The sequence below is a fragment of the Silene latifolia genome, chromosome 1, assembly GCF_048544455.1.
Source record: "Silene latifolia isolate original U9 population chromosome 1, ASM4854445v1, whole genome shotgun sequence".
In the NCBI taxonomy this organism is placed as follows: domain Eukaryota; kingdom Viridiplantae; phylum Streptophyta; class Magnoliopsida; order Caryophyllales; family Caryophyllaceae; genus Silene; species Silene latifolia.
Window position 1 is genome coordinate 78614705 of NC_133526.1, and position 22615 is coordinate 78637319.

General features: G+C 38.8%; 1 protein-coding gene and 1 non-coding gene across 2 annotated transcripts; both read left to right on the forward strand.

The window, feature by feature from the left end:
• Positions 1-12516: 12516 nt before the first annotated feature.
• Positions 12517-12623, forward strand: LOC141620500 (small nucleolar RNA R71). Its single transcript, XR_012531979.1, has one exon. It is a non-coding gene; the product is annotated as a small nucleolar RNA R71 (small nucleolar RNA).
• A 2876-nt stretch (positions 12624-15499) lies between these two features.
• On the forward strand, positions 15500-18640 carry LOC141649179 (uncharacterized). Its single transcript, XM_074457877.1, has 7 exons — positions 15500-15531; positions 15645-15774; positions 15819-16301; positions 16353-17006; positions 17055-17312; positions 17447-17574; positions 17977-18640. Exons 1-7 carry the CDS (start codon positions 15500-15502, stop codon positions 18638-18640), a joined length of 2349 nt encoding a protein of 782 aa, XP_074313978.1.
• Positions 18641-22615: the final 3975 nt, after the last annotated feature.

Consider the following 22615-nt stretch of genomic DNA (forward strand, 5'->3'; position numbering starts at 1 on the left):
AGCCTTTGTTAAGAAGTTTTCGAGCCTTCAAGGCCCCGGAATTCCCCATTTCTGGCCATCCTTGGCCATATTCCCACCAATTCAATCACTCATGTGATGAATTGAGTCAAGTCGAGACAAAGTCAAGGCCTAGTCTCGGGTTCGAGTCGAAAATTCGGCAGCATTTCGCTATAATGGCGGTTATGCCCTAAAAAGTGTCCTGAAAAAGTTGTCACAAACCAAAATTCCAAGATGGTAGAAAGTTTACCCATCATCCAAGGATCCCAAATATCGAGTTTCATCGCAAATGGGCAATCCTAAGGCCATTTTCGAAGCAATTTACGATCTAGCTGTGAAACCGTCTCAAAATTCGCTCAAGGGCTCAAAACTCGATGAAAATTCAAAGTAAATACATGGTTATGTTCCTAACATTACCTATTATCCATTCCTAGCATCAATTTGGCAAGACAAATCCATTTGGGGGAAAAGCCCCAAATTTTCGATCAAAAGGGTCAAAAACCCTAATGTTCGCGGCTCAAAATTCGACAAATGTGGAAGATTAATGCAAGATTAAAACACATACCTCGATTAGTCATGTTCAAAGCAAGCTTTTGAATCAAACCTTGGCGGAAATGGTGAAGATTTGAGAGAGAAATTGCAAAAATTGTGTTTCGAAATAATGAAATAAAACCTTCTGATTTCGCGTTTTTACGCAGAATTGCTTTGAATTGGGAAAAGACGCAAAGAAAGCGCCGCCTCTTCCAAGAGACGCAGCTCTTGCTGCGCCTCTTCCTTTGTTTCCCTCCATATGGATTTTCAAAAATCCGTTATGGGTTCGTTATTCGTGGGCCCATCTTTGGTGCGCCTCTTCCTCGATGACATTTTATCATTTTGGTCCGTTTCGACGATTTCCTTTCGTTCCGGCCCGCGTTTTATCCAGCGCGACAATATTTTGCAGTATTGTCCAAATTCATTTTATCCCGCGCAGCAGTATTTCGCAGTATGGTTCGAATTTTTATGTCCAGCGCAGTAGTATTTTGCAGTACTGCTCATTCAAGACTTTCTTTCTACGACGATCAAGATGTTCCTGGTCGTCTGTCCCCAGCGCAGTAGTATTTTGCAGTACTGCTCACTCAAGGTTTCCCCTACGACGATCAAGATGTTCCTAGTCGTCGACATATTCTCCAACCCAGAGTTCGCTTGAGACCAACGCAAGCAGATTCAACCTCCAAATTTCGCCAGAGTTCGCTTGAGACCGACGCAAGCGGATCCCCAGCAGTTTCTACCGACGTCCTGCTGTTTTCAATATCTCTCATTCCCCGCAAAGTCCGATTAAATCTCAGGTATGGTCTCTTCTTATGGCTGGCGAGCTTCCTTACGTAGTCTAATGGACTTTAAACGACCCTCCCCGATAGTCGACAGACTCTAAAATGTTCCCGACGACAGGTCCTTGGCTCAGACCCCTTGAGCTGCCTCGCGTCGCCATAGTCGTCAGGTTGTAATCTTCGATTGACCTGATGGCTATACTTTGACTTTTGCCTTGTCCAAGCCTCGGTCAAAGTGGGGCTCTCAGAGACACCTCGTTTCTGCACCCCTCGCAAACCACCCGGTGATGATTGGGCCGCATGTTTGATACGCGGAACGATTTGTGATAGTTCGTAAGATTATCGTCAAGTGATTGCTCAAATATTAATGTCAACCTCTTAAAAGTCATCTACGTCCCGATACGGTCGTTTTGGCAGTAATTAGAGTACATTCGGAGTCCGGGTCAAAAACCGTCTCCATTTTCTGATAAATGTTAAATCCCGAGTCAGAATGTTCTGGAATGTTCCGGATATTTCTATTCCATATTTCTCAAATTTTATCTTTTGGCAAATAATATCCCGTAATATTTACATAAGATATTAAAGATAATCGAATTAATTCCGTCCTACCATAACTTAAACACGGAAATCTTTCTTAAGCAGGAGGAAACCTCCTGGGAATAGACGCAAAGAGTGTCGCGCCTCTTCCAAGAGACGCATGGGCTGCTGCGCCTCTTCCCAGGCCCTTCTTTGCATGATTTACGTATCTTTTTTATATCTTTCCGAGATTCACTTCCAAAGAGTCTCCGAAACCCTATTTCTTCACGTGATTAGTATAAATAGGAGCTTTCGTTCCTCATATTTCTCACGCGAGTGTCCGCCCTTCTCTTCTCCCTTTGCATTCTAGACTTCGTTCTTACTAACTGGCGCCTACGTGCTTGGACTTCCGACCACGTAAGCTCGGATCTTTCCGGGTACCAGCCTCCCCGTTTGCATGACCGACCAATTTGACCACTACACTTAATCAATCTAATTAATCAACTTGTTAAATCGTTTTCCTCTTACGAGGGCACTCTTTCCTTGCATTCGCGTCGAGCATTCACTAATCGATCTTCTTAGTTCATCTCGTTCCGTCAACATGTAAGTCTGAGGGTGTATAATCTCTTTTATTTATTGTATTTTAATTATTGTATAACAATTGTAAGGTTTATGTCGAAAGTACCTCATTAAAACCGATTTCTAAAACCGTCTTTAAAACCTTTTTTGCGGATTTCCAGTAGACAGACGTCGAGAAAAGACGCAGCAACCGCTGCGCCTCTTCGAAGGAGCGCAGCACCTGCTGCGCCTCTTCGTGAGGCTACCGCAGTTCCTGCTTCTTTTCTTCTTCCTCCGTCCTCTGTAATTCGTATCAAATTTATTTCTTTTGTTTTGTTCGTCTGTTAATTCGTTCACATGATAGTTTAATAATTCATATGTATATTAACCATCATCATTAACATGTTTAAATCGTCATAAATCCGACTCAAATCCCAAATAATCAATATTTGCTGGTTTTCGTCATTAAATTCAATTCGAGTTTTAGGGATTCAATTCGTTCATGTTGGGTTTCTGGGATTCATCGTTGGTATGTTTTCACCTGTTTGTTCATTAATCCGTCGTCGTTCATCATGTTTAGTCTAATTCGTTTAGTTAGTTAGTTTAATTAATCATTCATTAACATCGACCCTTCACGTAATTAATCTGTCTTGTTTCCGTCTCATCCATGTTTTACTGTTTTATGACCTCAATCATATGTAAATAATTCATTAATCACTTTCATCCGAGTCTAATATCGAAATCAATCCTTAAAATTAACAAATAACATTAACGGTTTGCGCTCCGCCAAAACTTCACGGCGAACTCACCCTTGAACAGACGCAAAGAATCGCCGCGCTCTTCCAAAGGGCGCAGATGCTCGCTGCTGTTCCAGGGTGATTCTGTCCCAACCCCTGTTCTGCCTTGACCTAGTTTAATTAGCTACGTATTAATCAACTAATATCTGTATTATCACGCTAATTTCTGTCGTAATTTATTTGTTTTATTCTCTTATTTCTTTTCCCAAATTATCCGTTTTAAAGGTATTTCCGACATAAATCGCCTATTCCAATGTAATTATTGTAATTTATATTTATTATTATTGTATTTTGTATCATTTGTATGTCTTCACATGTAAATGAGCATTAAATCTCAACTTCGACCCAATTGTTTGCTAATTACATGTCAACCGACTTAGTATTAATTCTCACATGCTAGGATTAATCTATGGATGTTGCATTGCATGCATATAGCCGACGATATATCAAGTACGAAAAACTTCCCTAATCATTAGTAGAGGCCGCTATCGAGGCGGGCGGGATTAGGTGTTCGATCAAAAGAGCTTCCTAATACGTACCCTCACCCCTTACTCCAGATCTCCGTGAGCACCCGTGTTCATTGGCATCCACGAGAGTCATTCTAGACATAGAATGCTAAGGGTAACGATTGCTTAGTGTTCATGTCACTACTTTGTGTCTTGACATGGCACGAGGTATTCGAACGGTTCCAATTTCCCATAAAAATTGGTGGCGACTCCATACAAAATGCAAACGCTTGTTTTCGAGCCCCTTCACCAAGCGCCCCCGTGGGCGGCCCGCTGTCCACACCGTTCTGCCCAGAGAGTCTGGCCAGATTTAGACTAGGACTGAGTCTTGGGAGTACCATTGTCGTCCTACCAGGGGAATTATATTTTGATATATGAGTAGTAAAGGTCTTGCTTGGTTATAGATATTGGTATTTGTCTTTCAAGGTAAGAGTTATGCCTTGTGCTTTTTGTCTTGGTCATATCGGATACTAGAGGTGAGTTATAAGCCCTCTAGTTGCGATATGATCGTCGGGATTGATGCTCCCATCTGTTCTTATGGTGAGATGCAAGCCATAAGTATGAATGTGACATTAGTAGCCACGTCCCGTGCAATGTTTGCTAGTGGTTTTCCAAGTAATGGCTACAGTTTCTATCCTTGTAATTTTACATTGATTGATCCCTTACTTAACTACTTCACATGATTCGGATTCTGATCTCATATCTATGTTGTATTTCCTTGAAATGCGTGCTTTTGTATAAATGACCGTATTCTTGTGTTTCATACTATTTAATTGTCTCACATGATTAGTTGAATCTTTATTATGCTAATCGTTCCATCTCATTTAATTGCCATGTTTAAATATAAACTTGATATTCATACCTTTTGTAAGTACTTTACATGACTTACCTGTTTTAGTTCTTTATTATGTCCGTTTCGACATTTTGTGGCTGGGAGAACCTTGAGTTACTCCCCACTAACTGTGGCGTTCATGTTTAGATGAATGACAGGTATTAGTGGTGCATTCATGGGGTGAAGACATGTGTGAGCTAGCGAGCACTTTGGCCTAGTAGTTGGTTTATTAGGATTGTGTAGACTCACCTTTTACTGTATTGTCATTCGAGGGATATATTTTCCCTCACCTTGGCTATCACGTTTGTATAACTTAAATTTTATTTCCGCATTCTTTATTTGTGTTTTGTATTTTAATGAACCCGTTCTTTAAAATTTAAAAGTTTCAAAAATTCCCTAATTTCCGCTTGAATTTATAAGTTATATTTTCCGCGTTATCGCGGGGTGTCACAATTACGACCCAACTCAGCCCAGAAATTATCTGCAAATGGTCACCCACACACCCGTCCTGAAACAGGCTCACGGACTCCCTCCCCTTGTCACGGTTTCAAGCTGAAATCGAAGCCCCAACAGCTTCAAAAGCGAGCCATTTAACTAAGATTTAAGACATGGACAGACGAAACTAGAACAACCATTCATGAGCAAGGTTACCAAAATTTCGCTCAAACAAAACCCGAATTATCCACCCCAAAATAGCTATCACTAACAACAATTTGAGACGAAAATAAAATGCAATTCTACAGGAAAAACAACCTCATACAAAATCATCTTAACCAAGCTCGACCATCCAAGTAAAACAGTCCATTTAAAGGTTCATTTTGAGACGGGCATATGACACAACCCGTTAGCACATAACAATCAGTGGTCCAAGCATAAAGACGGTAATGGAACGATGAAATCAAGCATACGAATGAGGACGGATATAAAGAACTGCACTTTATCACCCAAAGACACATAAAACGACACATAAAGCAGGATTTCGACGTTTTGTCGAGTAACCTATCACCGTTACCTGTCTTTGATCTCTTAAACGTCCAAGGAACCGTCCAAGGGTGATTCTAAACTCAAAATGGAAGAGATTAGTTTAGAAACCGCATCCTTTGAAAGACGACCGAAAAGACACAGACGAAAGCTTGGCTCTTTTTTATATAGAAAGAAGGAGAATGTAGAAGGGGAAGCTAATGGTACAAAAATAATGGAATTTGGTTGAGAAACGGAGGCGGGATCGGGGTTGGGAGGTTGACGGGAATGGAGTTGTACGGCCTCTGTTTTCTTTTGCTACTGTTGTTGTTCTTTCAAAAAGAAAAGAGAGAGGAGGGGAGTATGCAGGTATGTGGGGTAGTGAGTGGACAACAACAACCATACATAATACGTTTATATTAATAATGATAATATATATACAATAATGTATAATAATAATAATAATAATAATAATAATAATAATAATAATAATAATAATAATAATAATAATAATAATAATAATAATAATAATAATAATAATAATAATAATAATAATAATAATAATAATAATAATAATAATAATAATAATAATAATAATAATAATAATAATAATATTCTGAGCCCCAAACATGAGCTCTATAAGCTGGCTAGGTATAAATGCAAAACATGGAGGAAGAAGTTAGCTTGTTGTGCTCTTGCTGCCGGAATTTATGGGCTCTGGCATGAAAGAAACAAGCGTATTTTTGTGGGTCAATCACGTTCTGTGGAGCAGCTATTACGTTGGATTAAGTATTGTGTTTGTGTGCGTATGTATGCCTGGCAGAAGGGCATACTAAGGTATGACATGCTCAATGTATTAGTAGCTTAGGGATGGGTCATCTTGTTTTTCTTTAGTGGTCAACCATGTACACTTTGTTTCTTCTCTTATGAATGAGAATGCTGATTGATACCCGTCGTTGTGAGTACCAAAAATAATATTTATAATTCCTATTAAAACTAACCTAGGCTAGTGGTAACAGGGTCGAACCACAAGGAGGCGAATGTAATTAAAAGTTGTCTAAATTTAATCTAAGGTAACGAGTGTGGGGGTTGATTTGATTTGGTCTATAGCTAATAACAATAAAAATTAAACTAAAGAAATATATTAAATCAAATATAAATAAGGGTACTAGGATGGTCGGTTCACTATAGTTTCGGCGGCAGCAAACTAAGTCGGTCTAAATCAAACACATAAGGCGGGAAAACAAGAGGTCCTCTCGGTCCACTATTTACAGATAGCATCTTTCGATCTCGCTATAAGTCCCTAATATCACTAATACTGACTCTCGTCCTGAAAAGTGACTAATAATCTAAACTTTACCTATCTTTCGATCTCAGCATAGTTTAGTCATTTTAATTGGTGATCTAACAACTGCCCCTATCTCCGATCTAATGGGTCAGTCACATCCTAAACATTCAACTAGTCGTGTGCACTCGATTCGTCGAATAAAGAATTAAAACAATTAAAACGAAGGTAAAACCTCACGTGGCCAGTCGATCGACCAGGTATGGCGGTCGATCGACTGACACGCGATTTCAGTCCATGTTAATTCTACGCCGCCTAATCCTACAGTTCCCCTACATCCTAGCACAAGCAATTTAGCTACTCATACTGAAATTAAAGGCAACAATGAAATTGGCTAAATAAACTACAGAATTCATGATTAATACGGTAAAATAAACAATTAACATAAGACGGCAATTCGGCTTTGGGGAAACTGATCTAGCAATTCTACAACTACGAATGAATGCAAAATAACTGAATAAAACCAGAGAATACCGTGTGAATTGCGAAGGAACAGAACAAAGTCGAATGCCAAAGTGAATTGTATTTAATACCGAAATAATCCTTGAACCCTAATTAATATTCTAAAAACTGATGAAACTGAATGTAAAACTTGATTATTTTGAATGAATGTATCTCTGAACTAGGTTACTTTTTATAGAAAAGTATACGTAACATAATTCCTAAACCTAATATCGCTTTGGGCTTTGGAAAACTCATTCTATATCTTCACGTCTGAGTAGCGGCTTGGTCGATCGACTGCTCTTCAGTGTACAGTAGCTTCTGTAGTCATGGGTTGGTCGATCGACTAAGGGGACCAGTCGATCGACTGCTGTAGCTGGTAATCCGCTTTTAACTTCTCGTGGATTTGTCTTTTGGGCCTTGGAATGCGCACCAAGCTCGTTCCTTGAGTAAGTACTTCACGTCAAATGCTATGCAAGATACTCGGGGGCGGATTTAGCTTGATTTCCGCTGGATTCTTCACATTTCTGCAAATAATCTACAAAAACACGAAAGTAGACGGAAATAGGGAGAATAGTAGCATAAACTACTAAAATGAGCTCTGAAATGCGTGTAAAACAGGATGTAAAACATCATATAAAAGACACGCATAAAACTTCCCCAAACCAAACCCTTGCTTGTCCCCAAGCAAGAACTAGACTCGATCTAATTACCTAATGGAACGAGTTCAATCTCAGAGCGAAATGCAAACTGTCAAGCCTAAACCAATTTAATGCAATAACTAACAATCAATTAGCCATGCGAATCATGCAAACGAATTATAAAGTCGTTAAGAACTGCTGAACCGTCAACTGTAGAGACTTATCAAATTGGACACTCACGGGTCGCTCAAATCACTCATAAGCACAGGTGAAAATATAAGAGGATAGAAAGAATTCATTTTGTAGAGACTCTTACCTAACTGCGACCTATAAGAACATGCCTGCAATATAATATGAAAGAAATCTCTATGACCGTACATATGCATTCCAACCAGCAAATGACCATGACACATGCCGAGGTATATATGGATATGTGAGGCATGGGTAAGAAGAGGCAAAACATTTACGGGAAAGTGGAGGTACAGGTGATCAAGCTAGTACCAAAACGGAACCATATGACAACATCCTTCTTCTTGCTCAAAATTCATTCAATACGGTGCTATAGCAAGCACAAAACTCACAATCTCCATCATAACAGTAATCAACCAACTCCCCATAAGATACTAATGCAACATGGGAGCAAAAATCGCCATAAGATAAGGATTTGAATATGCGAATTGATTCCTTTCTTCTTTTTCTCGGATCCCAGTCGATCGACCAGGATTGGCAGTCGATCGACCGCTTGAACAGTACAACGCTCTCTTATTTTTTTCTTTTTCGAATCATTTTTTCTTGTTCTTTTTTTTTCTTTTTTTTTTCTCTTTTCTTTCTTTCCTTCCTTTTTCATCTTCCCATCAATATCTCAAAAGAGCAAATGCCACCAAAAACTAAGTAACAATCCCAACAACATAGACTACTAGCTTGACAAAGGACATGCTAAATGTAGGATGTAGTAATGGGACAAAAAGGCTGTTTTGGCAGTGTGAAGCTTATGGGCAAGAAGAATAAAGGGAAGCCTCTACCACATGTGTCAACAAACCACAAACCGAATGCATACAGGTATTAAGCAGATTAAGTTCATATTTATGCACATTTATGTAACATGTCTCATAAGGAATAACTACTCTCATTCCTAAATAAACTGGTCATAGATGACACCAGTTATAAGCTCTAAATCTCAGAAATATGATGTAGTTTGCCAATATTCTAAGTCAAGTCTCAAGTTCAGCAAAATAGATTAACGAAAAACTCGTAGACTATGCAAATGATTCTACTAATAACATGTCAATTAAGCAAGGTTCAGGCATAAAACAGCTGCAAATGCAATGTCATCATTGAAATACTACCGTTCCGACTCGACCTATATGCTAAAATAAACATGCAATTGTTTTGAATTTTTTTGAATTTTTTGCAAATTTTTGGATTTTTTGTATATACGGATGAAATGAAATAACAATGCAAAACAAAAATATAAACGTGAAACAGAAATGCAATAAAACTTATGCAAATGCGACGCAAAACCCTTCCCCAAACAAAATCACACAATGTCCTCATTGTGCAAAATCATGTAATGAAACAAAAGAGAAACGGGAATTTGCGAGAAAACAAATGAATACGACATGAAGTAAAGACTTAGAAACTCACAAGACTTTAAGCGCAACAAAGGAAACCTCCCCAAACCAGCGTGAGCTAGGAGGTTTCAGTAGCCAACAGTGCTACTAATAAGTACCTGAAAGACAAACGAATACCACGCATAAAACCGAGAAAGCAATAAAGAAGCGATATTTTGTGCATAATTGAGAAAAATAGAAGAAATAAATAATGACGGAAGATAATGGTGGAGTAGAAAATTCCCTCAATTCCGTAAATCGACCAAACACAGCAGGGGAGAGGTCGTGAACAGGTACATGAGTGCAGGGCGGTCGATCGACCACAACACTCAGTCGATCGACCAAGGTGAAAGGAACAGTAGCTCCTGGAAACTGCAGACCAGTCGATCGACTGGAAATACTGCTGTAACTTCTGATTTCTTCGTATTTGCTCAATAACTTGATCTAATGAGGTCTAAAAACCTGCAAGTGCACAATAATACGCGCCCAAAATTGCGCAAAACCCAAAGTAAAGTCTAAAGTGCTTAAAAATCCTAAGCAAACGTAAACGGCGAAGTTTCGCGCACACAAAACAATAAATAAAAAGGTTCAACGAAAGCAAATAAAATGTAAATATTTTAAAGAAGTCTCAATCAACTAATAGTTGATCAAGAACGGCCATGGAATGGCCCACTTGACTGGCTTCTGGCTACAAGAAGTAGCTTCAATAGTGCTCATCTTCTCAGCTGCACTCTCACTTTCATCGTCTGCAAGACTCAACGGGTCAACACGTCGGACATCATCCCAAGCAATCACCTCTTCAGACTCGTCGGAATCCAGATCAGACTCCGTTGCTTTGACCGGCTCATCTTCAACCTCCTCATCAGTGCCATAGCTAAGGCAACCAAGACCGCCTCGTGAAATGATCGGCTCCTTCACAGCTGGAGCAACATACGGCTCTTCCTTCCTCAAACCAACTCCTGCAATATCAGAAATAGACAAATCTTCCTCCAATTTGCTCCCAATCTGGGGCGGAGGGGTTACGACAGGAATAGGAATAGAGACAGGCATATCAGGAAGCACAAAGTAGGATTTCTTTTCAGAAACCGTATTGCAAGTCACAGACCACATGGGATCTTTCTTCTTAGCAGGTTGGGCAAAAACAATGGAATGCTTCCCTACTTTGAAGGTCAAGGTTACCGAGCCTACATCTATGACTGCACCAGCAGTGTGCAGAAATGGCCTACCTAGTATGATAGGAATATGGGCATCCCCAGGCATATCAAGTACAACGAAGTCTACAGGGAAGAAGAACTTTCCTATTTGCACGGGAATGTCTTCTAAGACTCTTATAGGCTGGACCACAGATCGGTCAGCCATCTATACTGTCATGTCGGTCACTGCGAACCTAGTTAATTTGAGCTTTCTAGCAAGACTCAAGGGCATTACACTTATACTGGCTCCTAAGTCATATAATGCCTTCTCAATCGAAAAGGTACCAATGCTACAAGGAACGGAGAAGCTACCTGGGTCTTCTAGTTTGTGGGGTGAAGTGTGGGTTAGATAAGAACACGACTCTTTAGTAAGTGCGACAGTATGCACAGTTTCAAGTGACCGCTTTTTAGATAAAAGTTGTTTCATGAATTTAGTATAAGCGGGTACTTGGTTTACTAATTCGAGAAAAGGAACGTGTACATTCAAGCTACGAATAACTTTTTCAAATTTATTTAAAGATACTTGTTCCTTCGTTGGCACTAGTCGCTCTGGATATGGGGCTGTAAGAAGTAACTTAGCCCTCTCCTCTAAATCTCGCATGCCGGTATCCGTGGACTTAGGCTGGAAGTCCACTACCTTCTCCTTATTGAAGCTTGACCCCTCTTCAGACCGTCTCAAATATGAACCATTGATCGACATTGGGTCGTACTTGAACCGAATGACCCATCAGCGGTCGGTCCGCCTCAATATTTTCGGGCGATCGTGCCAAACAAATGATCCATCAAGTTATCGGGCATTGGAGGACGAAAAGGTTCACTATCGCGGAATCTCGGTCGATCGATCGGTTAGGTCGATCGATCGATCGCTTCAACGATACCGAAGCTCTTGTTTGTTGCACCTCAGTCGATCGACTGGGTATGTCAGTCGATCGATTGACATACCTGGCAGACGCCATTTTCTTTCCATTGATCGTTCCAGCTTTGTTTTGACTCGGTTCCGGCTTATCTTTTTCAGGGGCATCCTCAATCATAGCAGGCCCCTCCAGGGTGGACCCGCTCCTCAAAGTGATGGCATTAAGGGTCTCTTTTTGGTCCGTCTGAGTCGGTAAGTGCCCCGGAGCTCGAGTGGTATTCTTGCTAGCCAATTGAGCAATTTGGTCAGTGTCTAGCGCTTTTATTCCTACTCTCTAGCTTGGGACTCCTTTTGCAAAGATATTCTTCAACTCAAGAAACTCGGAATTTTAGGATTGTTGTTGCTTTGCGGCACATAGGGAGGTTTTTGAAATGTTGTTGCTTATGAGGAGGCACATAAGTCTGCGATCTTTCTTCTTTGTGGAGGTTGAGTCGGATTCAGGACATTGTGGTTACTCCACCTCAAGTTGGGATGGACATTCGGCTCATAGTACGTGTTTGTCTGCCTGTAATGTTGAAAGGCAGCACACGACTCAAAGGGACTAGGACAATTTTCTGAGACATGTCCCTCAGCTCCACATCTTCTACAGACGAAAGGACCGTCGGAAACAACATTCACATGATACATCCCTCCTTTTGAAGCTCCTCCCAACTCGTATTTGTCAAACCTCGTCGTGAGAGCCTCTAATGCAGCTACAGAAGGGGATTCAGCACTCCTCCTCTGATTGCCTCTCGAATTCCCATATTCAGCTTTATGGGTGGCTAAGTCATCAATGATATTCCACCCCTTAGTCTCTCCCATATTCTCAAAGAAATCGGCCATTGGTCTGATCATCAAAATAGCCCTCGATCGTCGTCATACGACCCGTTATAAAACTGATTGCAAAGACTCCATTTTTCGAACCCATGGTGCGGAATGGTTCGTACCAGCTTCTTGAAATGGACCCATGCTTCATGGAAGTTCTCATCAGGTCCCTGTTTAAAGCTCGTGATCTGAGCTCTAATGGCATTCGTCTTCGAGGCAGAGAAGTATTTCTTGTAGAATGCCAAGGCCAAATAATTCCAGTCGGTAATCCCATGAGCGGCTCGATTCAGATCTCTGTACCACTCCCTTGCAGCATCGCGGAGTGAGAATATAAACATGGTCTCCTTTATCTGGTCCTGGGTTACACCGGTCGGCGGGGGTATAGAGCAACAATAATCGATAAATATCTCCACATGCTTGGCTGCATCTTCATTTGCAGCTCCCCCGAACTGGTTCCTCTCAACTAAGTTGATATAGGAAGGCTTCGGTTCGAATTTCCTATCAGCTCCAGGTAATTCGAACCCCTTGTATAGATTTGCATCTGTCGGCTCAGAATGACTTGCTATAGTTGCTTCTTCAGCCATGATTGGAATGTCTGGAGAAGTGACTGTCTCAGCTGAAGAAGTAGAAGCAGGAGATGTAGGTGGATCTTCTTCGAACAGTTCGTTCTCGTAGTAACTAGACAGAGTACTCAGCTCTTCCTCTGTCGGCAATACCCTTGATGATCGTCTTAACTCACGCAAGGTCTTCTCAATCTCAGGATTGAAAGGTACTAATTCACCACCCTGTGACCTGCACATAAGAAGAAACTACAAAAAGAATATGAGAATAGTTTAAGGAACGAATGTCCCTTAAACTAAGAAACAGACTAAAATAAAACAACTAAAAATTAGAACAATTGCCTCCCGGCAACGGCGCCAAAATTTGATACCCGTCGTTGTGAGTACCAAAAATAATATTTATAATTCCTATTAAAACTAACCTAGGCTAGTGGTAACAAGGTCGAACCACAAGGAGGCGAATGTAATTAAAAGTTGTCTAAATTTAATCTAAGGTAACGAGTGTGGGGGTTGATTTGATTTGGTCTATAGCTAATAACAATAAAAATTAAACTAAAGAAATATATTAAATCAAATATAAAGAAGGGTACTAGGATGGTCGGTTCACTATAGTTTCGGCGGCAGCAAACTAAGTCGGTCTAAATCAAACACATGAGGAGGGAAAACAAGAGGTCCTCTCGGTCCACTCTTTACAGATAGCATCTTTCGATCTCGCTATAAGTCCCTATTTTCACTAATACTGACTCTCGTCCTGAAAAATGACTAATAATCTAAACTTTACCTATCTTTCGATCTCAGCATAGTTTAGTCATTTTAATTGGTGATCTAACAACTGCCCCTATCTCTCGATCTAATGGGTCAGTCACATCCTAAACATTCAACTAGTCGTGTGCACTCGATTCGTCGAATAAAGAATTAAAACGAAGGTAAAACCTCACGTGGCCAGTCGATCGACCAGGTATGGCGGTCGATCGACTGACACGCGATTTCAGTCCATGTTAATTCTACGCCGCCTAATCCTACAGTTCCCCTACATCCTAGCACAAGCAATTTAGCTACTCATACTGAAATTAAAGGCAACAATGAAATTGGCTAAATAAACTACAGAATTCATGATTAATACGGTAAAATAAACAATTAACATAAGACGGCAATTCGGCTTTGGGGAAACTGATCTAGCAATTCTACAACTACGAATGAATGCAAAATAACTGAATAAAACCAGAGAATACCGTGTGAATTGCGAAGTAACAGAACAAAGTCGAATGCCAAAGTGAATAGTATTTAATACCGAAATAATCCTTGAACCCTAATTAATATTCTTAAAACTGATGAAACTGAATGTAAAACTTGATTATTTTGAATGAATGTATCTCTGAACTAGGTTACGTTATATAGATAAGTATACGTAACATAATTCCTAAACCTAATATCGCTTTGGGCTTTGGAAAACTCATTCTATATCTTCACGTCTGAGTAGCGGCTTGGTCGATCGACTGAGGTAAACGGTCGATAGACTGCTCTTCAGTGTACAGTAGCTTCTGTAGTCATGGGTTGGTCGATCGACTAAGGGGACCAGTCGATCGACTGCTTTAGCTGGTAATCCGCTTTTAACTTCTCGTGGATTTGTCTTTTGGGCCTTGGAATGCGCACCAAGCTCGTTCCTTGAGTAAGTACTTCACGTCAAATGCTATGCAAGATACTCGGGGGCGGATTTAGCTCGATTTCCGCTGGATTCTTCACATTTCTGCAAATAATGTACCAAAACACGAAAGTAGATGGAAATAGGGAGAATAGTAGCATAAACTACTAAAATGAGCTCTGAAATGCGTGTAAAACAGGATGTAAAACATCATATAAAAGACACGCATCACTGATCTCTTTCAAATAATAATAATAATAATAATAATAATAATAATAATAATAATAATAATAATAATAATAATAATAATAATAATAATAATAATAATAATAATAATAATAATAATAATAATAATAATAATAATAATAATAATAATAATAATAATAATAATAATAATAATAATAATAATAATAATAATAATAATAATAATAATAATAATAATAATAATAATAATAATAATAATAATAATAATAATAATAATAATAATAATAATAATAATAATAATAATAATAATAATAATAATAATAATAATAATAATAATAATAATAATAATAATAATAATAATAATAATAATAATAATAATAATAATAATAATAATTGGATACTGAGGATGAGCACTCTGTCAGTGGGACTGAGGATGCTGTGGTTTTTGAGTTGGATCCTGGAGACATTCCTGCCTCCCATGATCCTCACCATATGGAACATTAGGGGTCTCAATGACCCCTTAAAGCAGCAAGAGGCTCACCATCTCTTCTTTGGATAAAAAGGTGGACTGTGGTGCTCTAATTGAGACTCATGTCAAGCACACACGACTCTCATGGATATTAGTAGTAGATTTCTTCCTTATCACCGTTTCATAATAATGATCAGCATTATAATGGTCGTATTTGGATTTTTTGGAACCCTGTGGTTATTGCTCTTACTGTTCTTCACAAGTCAGCTCAGCACATACATTGTTCTCTTCTTCATATTGCTTCCCAACAGCAACTAGAGGTTACTTTTGTATATGCTTTCAATGCTAGGCTTGACAGAAGGGGGCTCTGGTCTCATCTTCAATCCATTTCCTCTCAGGTTTCAGTGCCTTGGTTATGTTTTGGAGATTTCAATGTTGTTTTGAATATTGATGAAAGGCTGGGCTCTTCTCATGTCCAGGTTGCTGACATTGATGAATTTAGTCAGTGTATTGACAATTGTAGTCTCAGTGGACCACCACCTGCTCATCGGGTTGCCATTTTACATGGAACAACAAGCAGGGTGATGGTCTCAGATGGGCTAAGTTGGACAGGATTCTGGTGTCTCCTCAGTGGTTTGCTAGCTTTCGTTCTACTGCCACTTTTCTGAATGTTGGTGTCTCTGACCACTCCCCTTGTCTGGTCCAAATTGATGGTATGGCTTCTCCTTGCAGACCAAAATTCAAGTATCTGAACTGTTGGGCTCTTTCCCCTCAATTCCAGAGCACTGTTTGTAGGAGTTGGAGTTCTCATTATTATGGTGGGCACATTTTATCTCTTTTTCAGAAGCTTAAGCAGCTTAAGAGTGGTCTTAGAAAGCTTCATACTTCCTCTTTCACTAACCTCTCTAACAGGGTGGCTAGTTGCAAGTTGGCTCTTAAGCACTGCCAGGATAATCTTAGTATTTCTCCCATGGATACTGCTCTTCTTAGGGAGGAGCGAACTCTGGTTTAGGAGTATCTTCAGATTAAACGGGCTGAGATGCAAATCCTGTTTCAGAGGGCCAAAGTTCAACACATTCAGTCTGGTGATCTCAGTACTCAGTATTTTTGTTCCAAGATTTCTGCCAGGAAAGTTAGGAACAACATTGGGAGCATTCTTGATGCAGCTGGTAAGATTTGTACTGGCTCTCATGAGGTGGCTCAGGGGTTCCTAGACTACTACTCTTCTCTCCTGGGCTCTTCTACTCCTGTATTGCCTTTGCCTCCCCATCTTTTTCTGCAAGATACAGTGTCTCCAGAGCAATGTGGCTCCCTTACACAACCTGTGAGAGTGCCTGAGATCTTGGATGCATTGAAATCTATAGACAGAAATAAGAGCCCAGGTATGGATGGATACTCTTCTGGATTTTTTTTGGATGCCTGGACTGTTGTTGGTCAGGATTTTAAGAATGCTGTCCTAGAATTTTTTCAAACTTGTTCTATGCCTAAGGTAGCTAACTCCACTTTGCTAGTCCTTGTCCCTAAGATGGATACCCCTCTTACTGTCAAAGACTTCAGACCTATTGCCTGTTGTACTACGTTTTATAAGGTCATTAGTAAAATTCTTGCTAATAGACTTAAACAGGTCCTGGACTCCATTGTTGGTCCAGAGCAAGCTGCTTTTGTGGCTGATAGAGATATCTTTGATAATACTATGTTAGCTCATGAGCTAGTTTCTAAATATGGCCGTGCCTATCTCACTCCTTGATGTCTACTCAAGGTAGACATCAGGAAAGCTTTTGATTCTGTTAATTGGACTTTCCTTAAGGACTGTTTGCTCTATCTCCATTTTCCTTCAACTTTTGTGGAGTGGGTTATGGCTTGTGTCACGTCTCCATATTATTCTTTGCTGATAAATGGTGAAGTGCAAGGCTTCTTCCCTGGTAAATGTGGGCTCAGACAGGGTGATCCCTTGTCCCCATACCTCTTTGTGCTTTGTATGGAGGTGTTGTCAAGGCTTCTCAGGACTCTTCCTAAGGTGAAGAACTTTTCTTATCACCCAAAGTGTGTTCAGTTGAACCTTACTCACCTTATATTTGCTGATGATCTTCTTGTCTTCACTAGGGGGACCTCCCCCTTCATTAAAGTCATTTCGATTTATGCCTGGATCAGTTTAGTTTGTTTTCGTGCCTGGCCGCTAATCCCACTAAAACCGACCTTTATTTTGGAGGGGTAGCAGCTGATGTCAAGGGTCTCATTTTGGCTGCCACTGGATTTAGTGAGGGCAAATTCCCTTTCAGGTATTTGGGTTTGCCCTTGTTCAATGCACGAATTACTCAGGATATGTATCAGCCTTTGCTAGATAAACTCAAAGCAAGCATTCAGCATTAGGCTAACAAGCATTTGAGTTATGTTGGTAAGACTTTGCTGGTGAACTCTATTATTTTTGGCTTAAACAACTTTTGGGGGGCTAGTATCTTATTTCCCAAGGTGGTCATTAAGAAAATCAACAAGATTTGCAAGGATTTTGTTTGGGGTATCTCTGATGGAGCTCGTAGGCATACTTTTCTTAAGTGGCAATTACTATGCTCCCCAAAATTAGAGGGGGGGATAGGCATAAAAGAAGTTCTCAGTTGGAATTGTGCGCAAATGGTAAAATGGGTTTGGAAGCTGTTTAATAAGCCTCAGTCTATCTGGACTAGGTGGGTTCACACTTATATTCTTAAGGGGCAGAGTATTTGGTTAGCCAGGGAGACAATTTCTAATTCTTGGTATTGGAACAATGTGGTTAAGATGAAGGACCTTCTTCTTAATGCTGCTGGCTCTTCTTCTCTTGCAATGCAGTTGCTTGAGACTTTTACCCATCATGCTCGGTTTGACACAAATGCAACCTATGATTTGGTGAGAACTAGACGTGAGCCTGTGCCTTGGCATTCAATTGTTCATGGTAAAGGTTGTCACCCTAAATACTCTTTTACTGGTGTTATGATTTTGACTGATAGCCTTCCTACTGTGGCTAAGCTCATTAACCGTGGATTCTGTTTGGTTAATCGTTGTGTGCTTTGTGAATGTTCTATGGAGGATCTTCACCATATCTTTTTTGATTGCTCTTACTCTCGACAAGTTTGGGCTGCCATTGCTACATGGGTTCATCTTCCACTGCACTTCTCCTTGGATGCTATTGTTCAGGCATTCCTCTCTGAATTCAGGACTGGCAAGCAAAAGGCGAGTTTGATGGCTTCTTTTCATTTCATCTGGAAGGAAAGGAACTCTAGGATTTTTAAGGGGACTAAGTCCTCGTCTGATTCTCTTTGTATTGTTATTAAACGTGCTATCTCTTTGCGTCTTTATGGCACTTTTGCTTAGGCTTTTTGTTGGTTATTTTCTTTTTTAGGGGGCCTCCTTGGTCTCCTTTGTAGGAAAGGGTGGCAAAGATCTTGTATGTAATGTTTTATCTTGATGAAATAATAAGATCTAAAACTTTTCTGCAAAAAAAAAAAAAAAAAAAAAAAAAAAAAAAAAAAAAAAATAATAATAATAATAATAATAATAATATATAAATATATATATATAAGATATATTTAAAGGTAGGGTGTAAGAGGGTAGGCGACCATGTTGTCGATTTCTAGTTGGTCCGGATTAAAGCAGGTACAAAGTGAAATGTGACGGTCTATAGCTAGACGGAAAAATGTCTCGAGTTTATATTAACTTAAGACGGAAACTAATATTATTATTATTATTACGGTCATTATTATTGTCACTATTATTATTCGTCCAAAATATGTATACATATATTCTTATATAATTTACGCCTCAAAAATATAATTTAATAATACGTATTTTTATATAAATGAGCTTTTATATATTACTTTTATAAAAATGGCGTTTGAGATAAAATTAATTAAATTGAATAATTCAAAAATATAAAATAATGTAATCAAACGGTTTTAATAAATTTAAATGTCAAAATGGGAAATTCGCGGGTGTTACAATCACCACACCTTTTAAAAAGTTTCGACCTCGAAACTTGAAAGTAGAAATGAAAGGCTAAATAAACTAAAACTGGAATTGGAATCGCTAGCCAAAATATTTAAAAGGTTACTTATCGTAAGAATTAAAATTCTTTCAAAAGCTTCAAATAAAATTTTCCGACAGAACCAGATTGAAAGGTAAATCATTGGTATAAATCAAAAATCAAAATGCTCTCAAAAACCTTAACGGAGAGTCTTCAGAAGTGTAAGTCTCATTCATGGAACGAAATTGCTCTTGTCGTGCACACAAGAACGCTAACTTTCCAAGTCAAAGGCAGATTTAAAACAAAAATCATCCGCCGACAAGCATAGAACAAGTTAGTAAACGTCTCTAATAAAGAGTTCTAACATCTGATCAACGTTAAAATCAAAAGAAAAAGGTAATTTACTCAAATTTTCTTTTAAAAACCAAAATAGAAATAAAGGTTTCACTTTTATACTCAAAAGGGAGTCAAATTCCTGAAAATATATCATTAAACTTTGACAAAGAAATCGTAAATAGATCAAAGTTAATAGAAACTGGATAAAATTTAAAGAAATCTTGGGTTAGCAATTAAAATCATGATAAATAAGTTTATATTCAAAGAACAAGTAGGGAATTAAATCAAACTTTCATTTCCAAATTTTCTAAAATAGGTAAAGTTTGCAAAAGTAACTACAACTTTTAACAACGATTCAAAGCTGGTAGTTTGAAAGTTTAGAAATTGAACAAAAGAAAAGTAGCTTAGGCATCACAGAAGCAAGTATGCTAAGAGGATTCATACTTAACTAATCAAAAGATCTATGATGAATTTCATAGGGGTAAGGATTGAAGTCAAAACAACAAGGATGTCAGAGATAGAGCTTAATAGATTACGAGTATCAAACTTAAGGGAGGAGCAAGATGAAGCGAGGAAGAGAGGTATGAACGATAACGCTTATGGTCAAAGAAGAAGGGGAGTTAGACAACAAGGAAACGCCAGGTACTCAAACCTCAAACAACAACATCATCCTAAGCGGTTCCGAAAACTTCCTAACAACAAAACTTATAATAGCAACACTCCCAAAGATTTCCACAAAACACTCATGTTACTTCATCCTAATCTATTCCATGAAACATGGTACTCCACTATAAGTGTAATCTCATCATTCTAAATCCTCAAACATCCACAAACAATTTCCATAAGATCAAGGTCAAGGTTTCCAATTAAGGTTGTACTCATATCCAACTAGTGTCAACTATGGGCTTATCAAAATGGTAAAATCCTCAATCAAGGGTCCTAATTCCAATCTCTAAATTCCTAGAAAGAGTTCCTCAATTATTCCACAAAGTTCTCATTTTAAAATAAGGTAGTAACATGCCAACCCAAAGTCTGAAAAATCAATAGGATCTCGAGTCCATCTATCCTTTTACTTATTACGGATTCCCAAAAGTAGAACTACACCCATCTACAACATCATCCCATCATCTCATGTACCCAATACAATTTCAAGGTTTATAAAACTATAGGGTTAACAAATTCTTCTCAATACTAATTCTCTCTCAACTGAAGAACTCTCACGAGCCAACTAATACCAATCGCATCACCAATCCCTTACGGTCATTAACATCCCAAGGTATACTCTTTCCAATCCAATGTCCTAGAGCTTTACTCACTATCGAGTTCCCCAAGAAACGAGATCTCAGTTGTAACAACACTTTACCACCTCATATATTCTCATCCTAACACCATAAATTGAAACTATGTCCTTTAACTTAACATTTTGCGTCAACCATACCATTATCCTTTCTAGTTACTAAAACAAGCGCTAAGACTTCCAATAATGTAGCTTAGTCTCACACTCATACCATACCTCAAATCCACCATTCAAATTCATCCATTTTAAGTCAAGAACTAAGCACTAGCATCCCAAGACACATCTCACTACACTTCCCAAGGCTTTCAAATCCCAAACATAAACAACAAGGCCAAGCTCTATAACCTTAGTAACAAATGCAACTCACACTCGACAACACAATTAATTCCACTAAACAACCATACTCACTTATCAAGGGACTAGGTATAAGAACCATCAAGTATGTCTTATCACACTACCTAAGACTTTTCAACATCACAACCTCTCAAAACCAGGGTTATGGGTTAACCACAGACAAACTCCACAAAAGTCAAATTTTTCAATCAAGGTCAACATTCCCTAAAAGAAAGAGTACTAACAAAAAGGCGTTAAGGGAGGATAAGCACCAAGAGATAAAGAATAAGGCAAGGTACACAAAGAATGAGAAATATCTTCGAGGAAGTAGAAGCATTATTAAAAGGTTGAACAAATCTTCAATCCTCAGCAATAGGCACCAAATCTTGATCACCACATTGGTAAGTTTACGGTTGTTGATCCATGGGCACAACAATTATTAAATGACAGTCAACAAACATGTTAGAACCTAACAAGGAGCAAACACACTACAGACTACCACCTTAGGTCCTTAAGTCTACCCATATCTCATTCATTATTCAAGGTCAAGTTCAGGTTTAATTTGGGGTACACGTGTGGGCATCGGGAGTAACATATGCTATGATACCAACTGTGACACCCCGCGATAAAGCGAAAAATATAACTACTAAATTAAAGCGGAAATTTATGATATTTTTAAAAACTTTTTATTATAGGTTAAAGAATAGCACGCGGGTGCCACTAAAGAAATGAAAAAAATACAACAACAGACAAATTTAGGTTATTACAGCCCAAGTCTAGAAAACGGGGAAAAGATATCCCACGAATAAACATATGAGGGGTTTCTAAACTAGCAACTAAGGTCCAAGGGTTTAGTTCTCGCTAGCCCACACGTCTTCTCCACGTAAACATCTTCACCACCTGTCATTCATGTAAACATGAACGCCACAGTCAGTGGGGAGTAACTCAAGGTTCTCCCAGCCACAAAATGCCGAAACGGACTTAACAAAGAACTAAAACAGGTAAGTCATGTAAAGTACTTACAAAAGGTATTAATATCAAGTTTATATTTAAACATGGCAATTAAATGAGATAGAACGAGATAGATCAACATTAGCATAATAAAGATTCAACTAATCATGTGAGACAATTAAATAGTATGAAAGATAAGAATACGGTCATTTATAAAAAAAAAGCACGCATTTCAAGGAAATACAACATAGATATGAGATCAGAATCCGAATAATGTGAAGCAGTTAAGTAAGGGATCAATCAATGTAAAATTACAAGGATAGAAACTGTAGCCATTACTTGGAAAACCACTAGCAAACATTGCACGGGACGTGGCTACTAATGTCACATTCATACTTATGGCTTGCAT

Coding starts and splice junctions, on each gene's coding strand:
- LOC141649179 (XM_074457877.1), top strand. CDS start 15,500: ATGGTCGTATTTGGATTTTTTGGAACCCTGTG. Junction 15,775..15,818: donor TGGGCTCTTCTCATGTCCAG/GTTGCTGACATT, acceptor TGACAATTGTAG/TCTCAGTGGACCACCACCTG. Junction 17,007..17,054: donor CTATGTTAGCTCATGAGCTA/GTTTCTAAATAT, acceptor TGTCTACTCAAG/GTAGACATCAGGAAAGCTTT.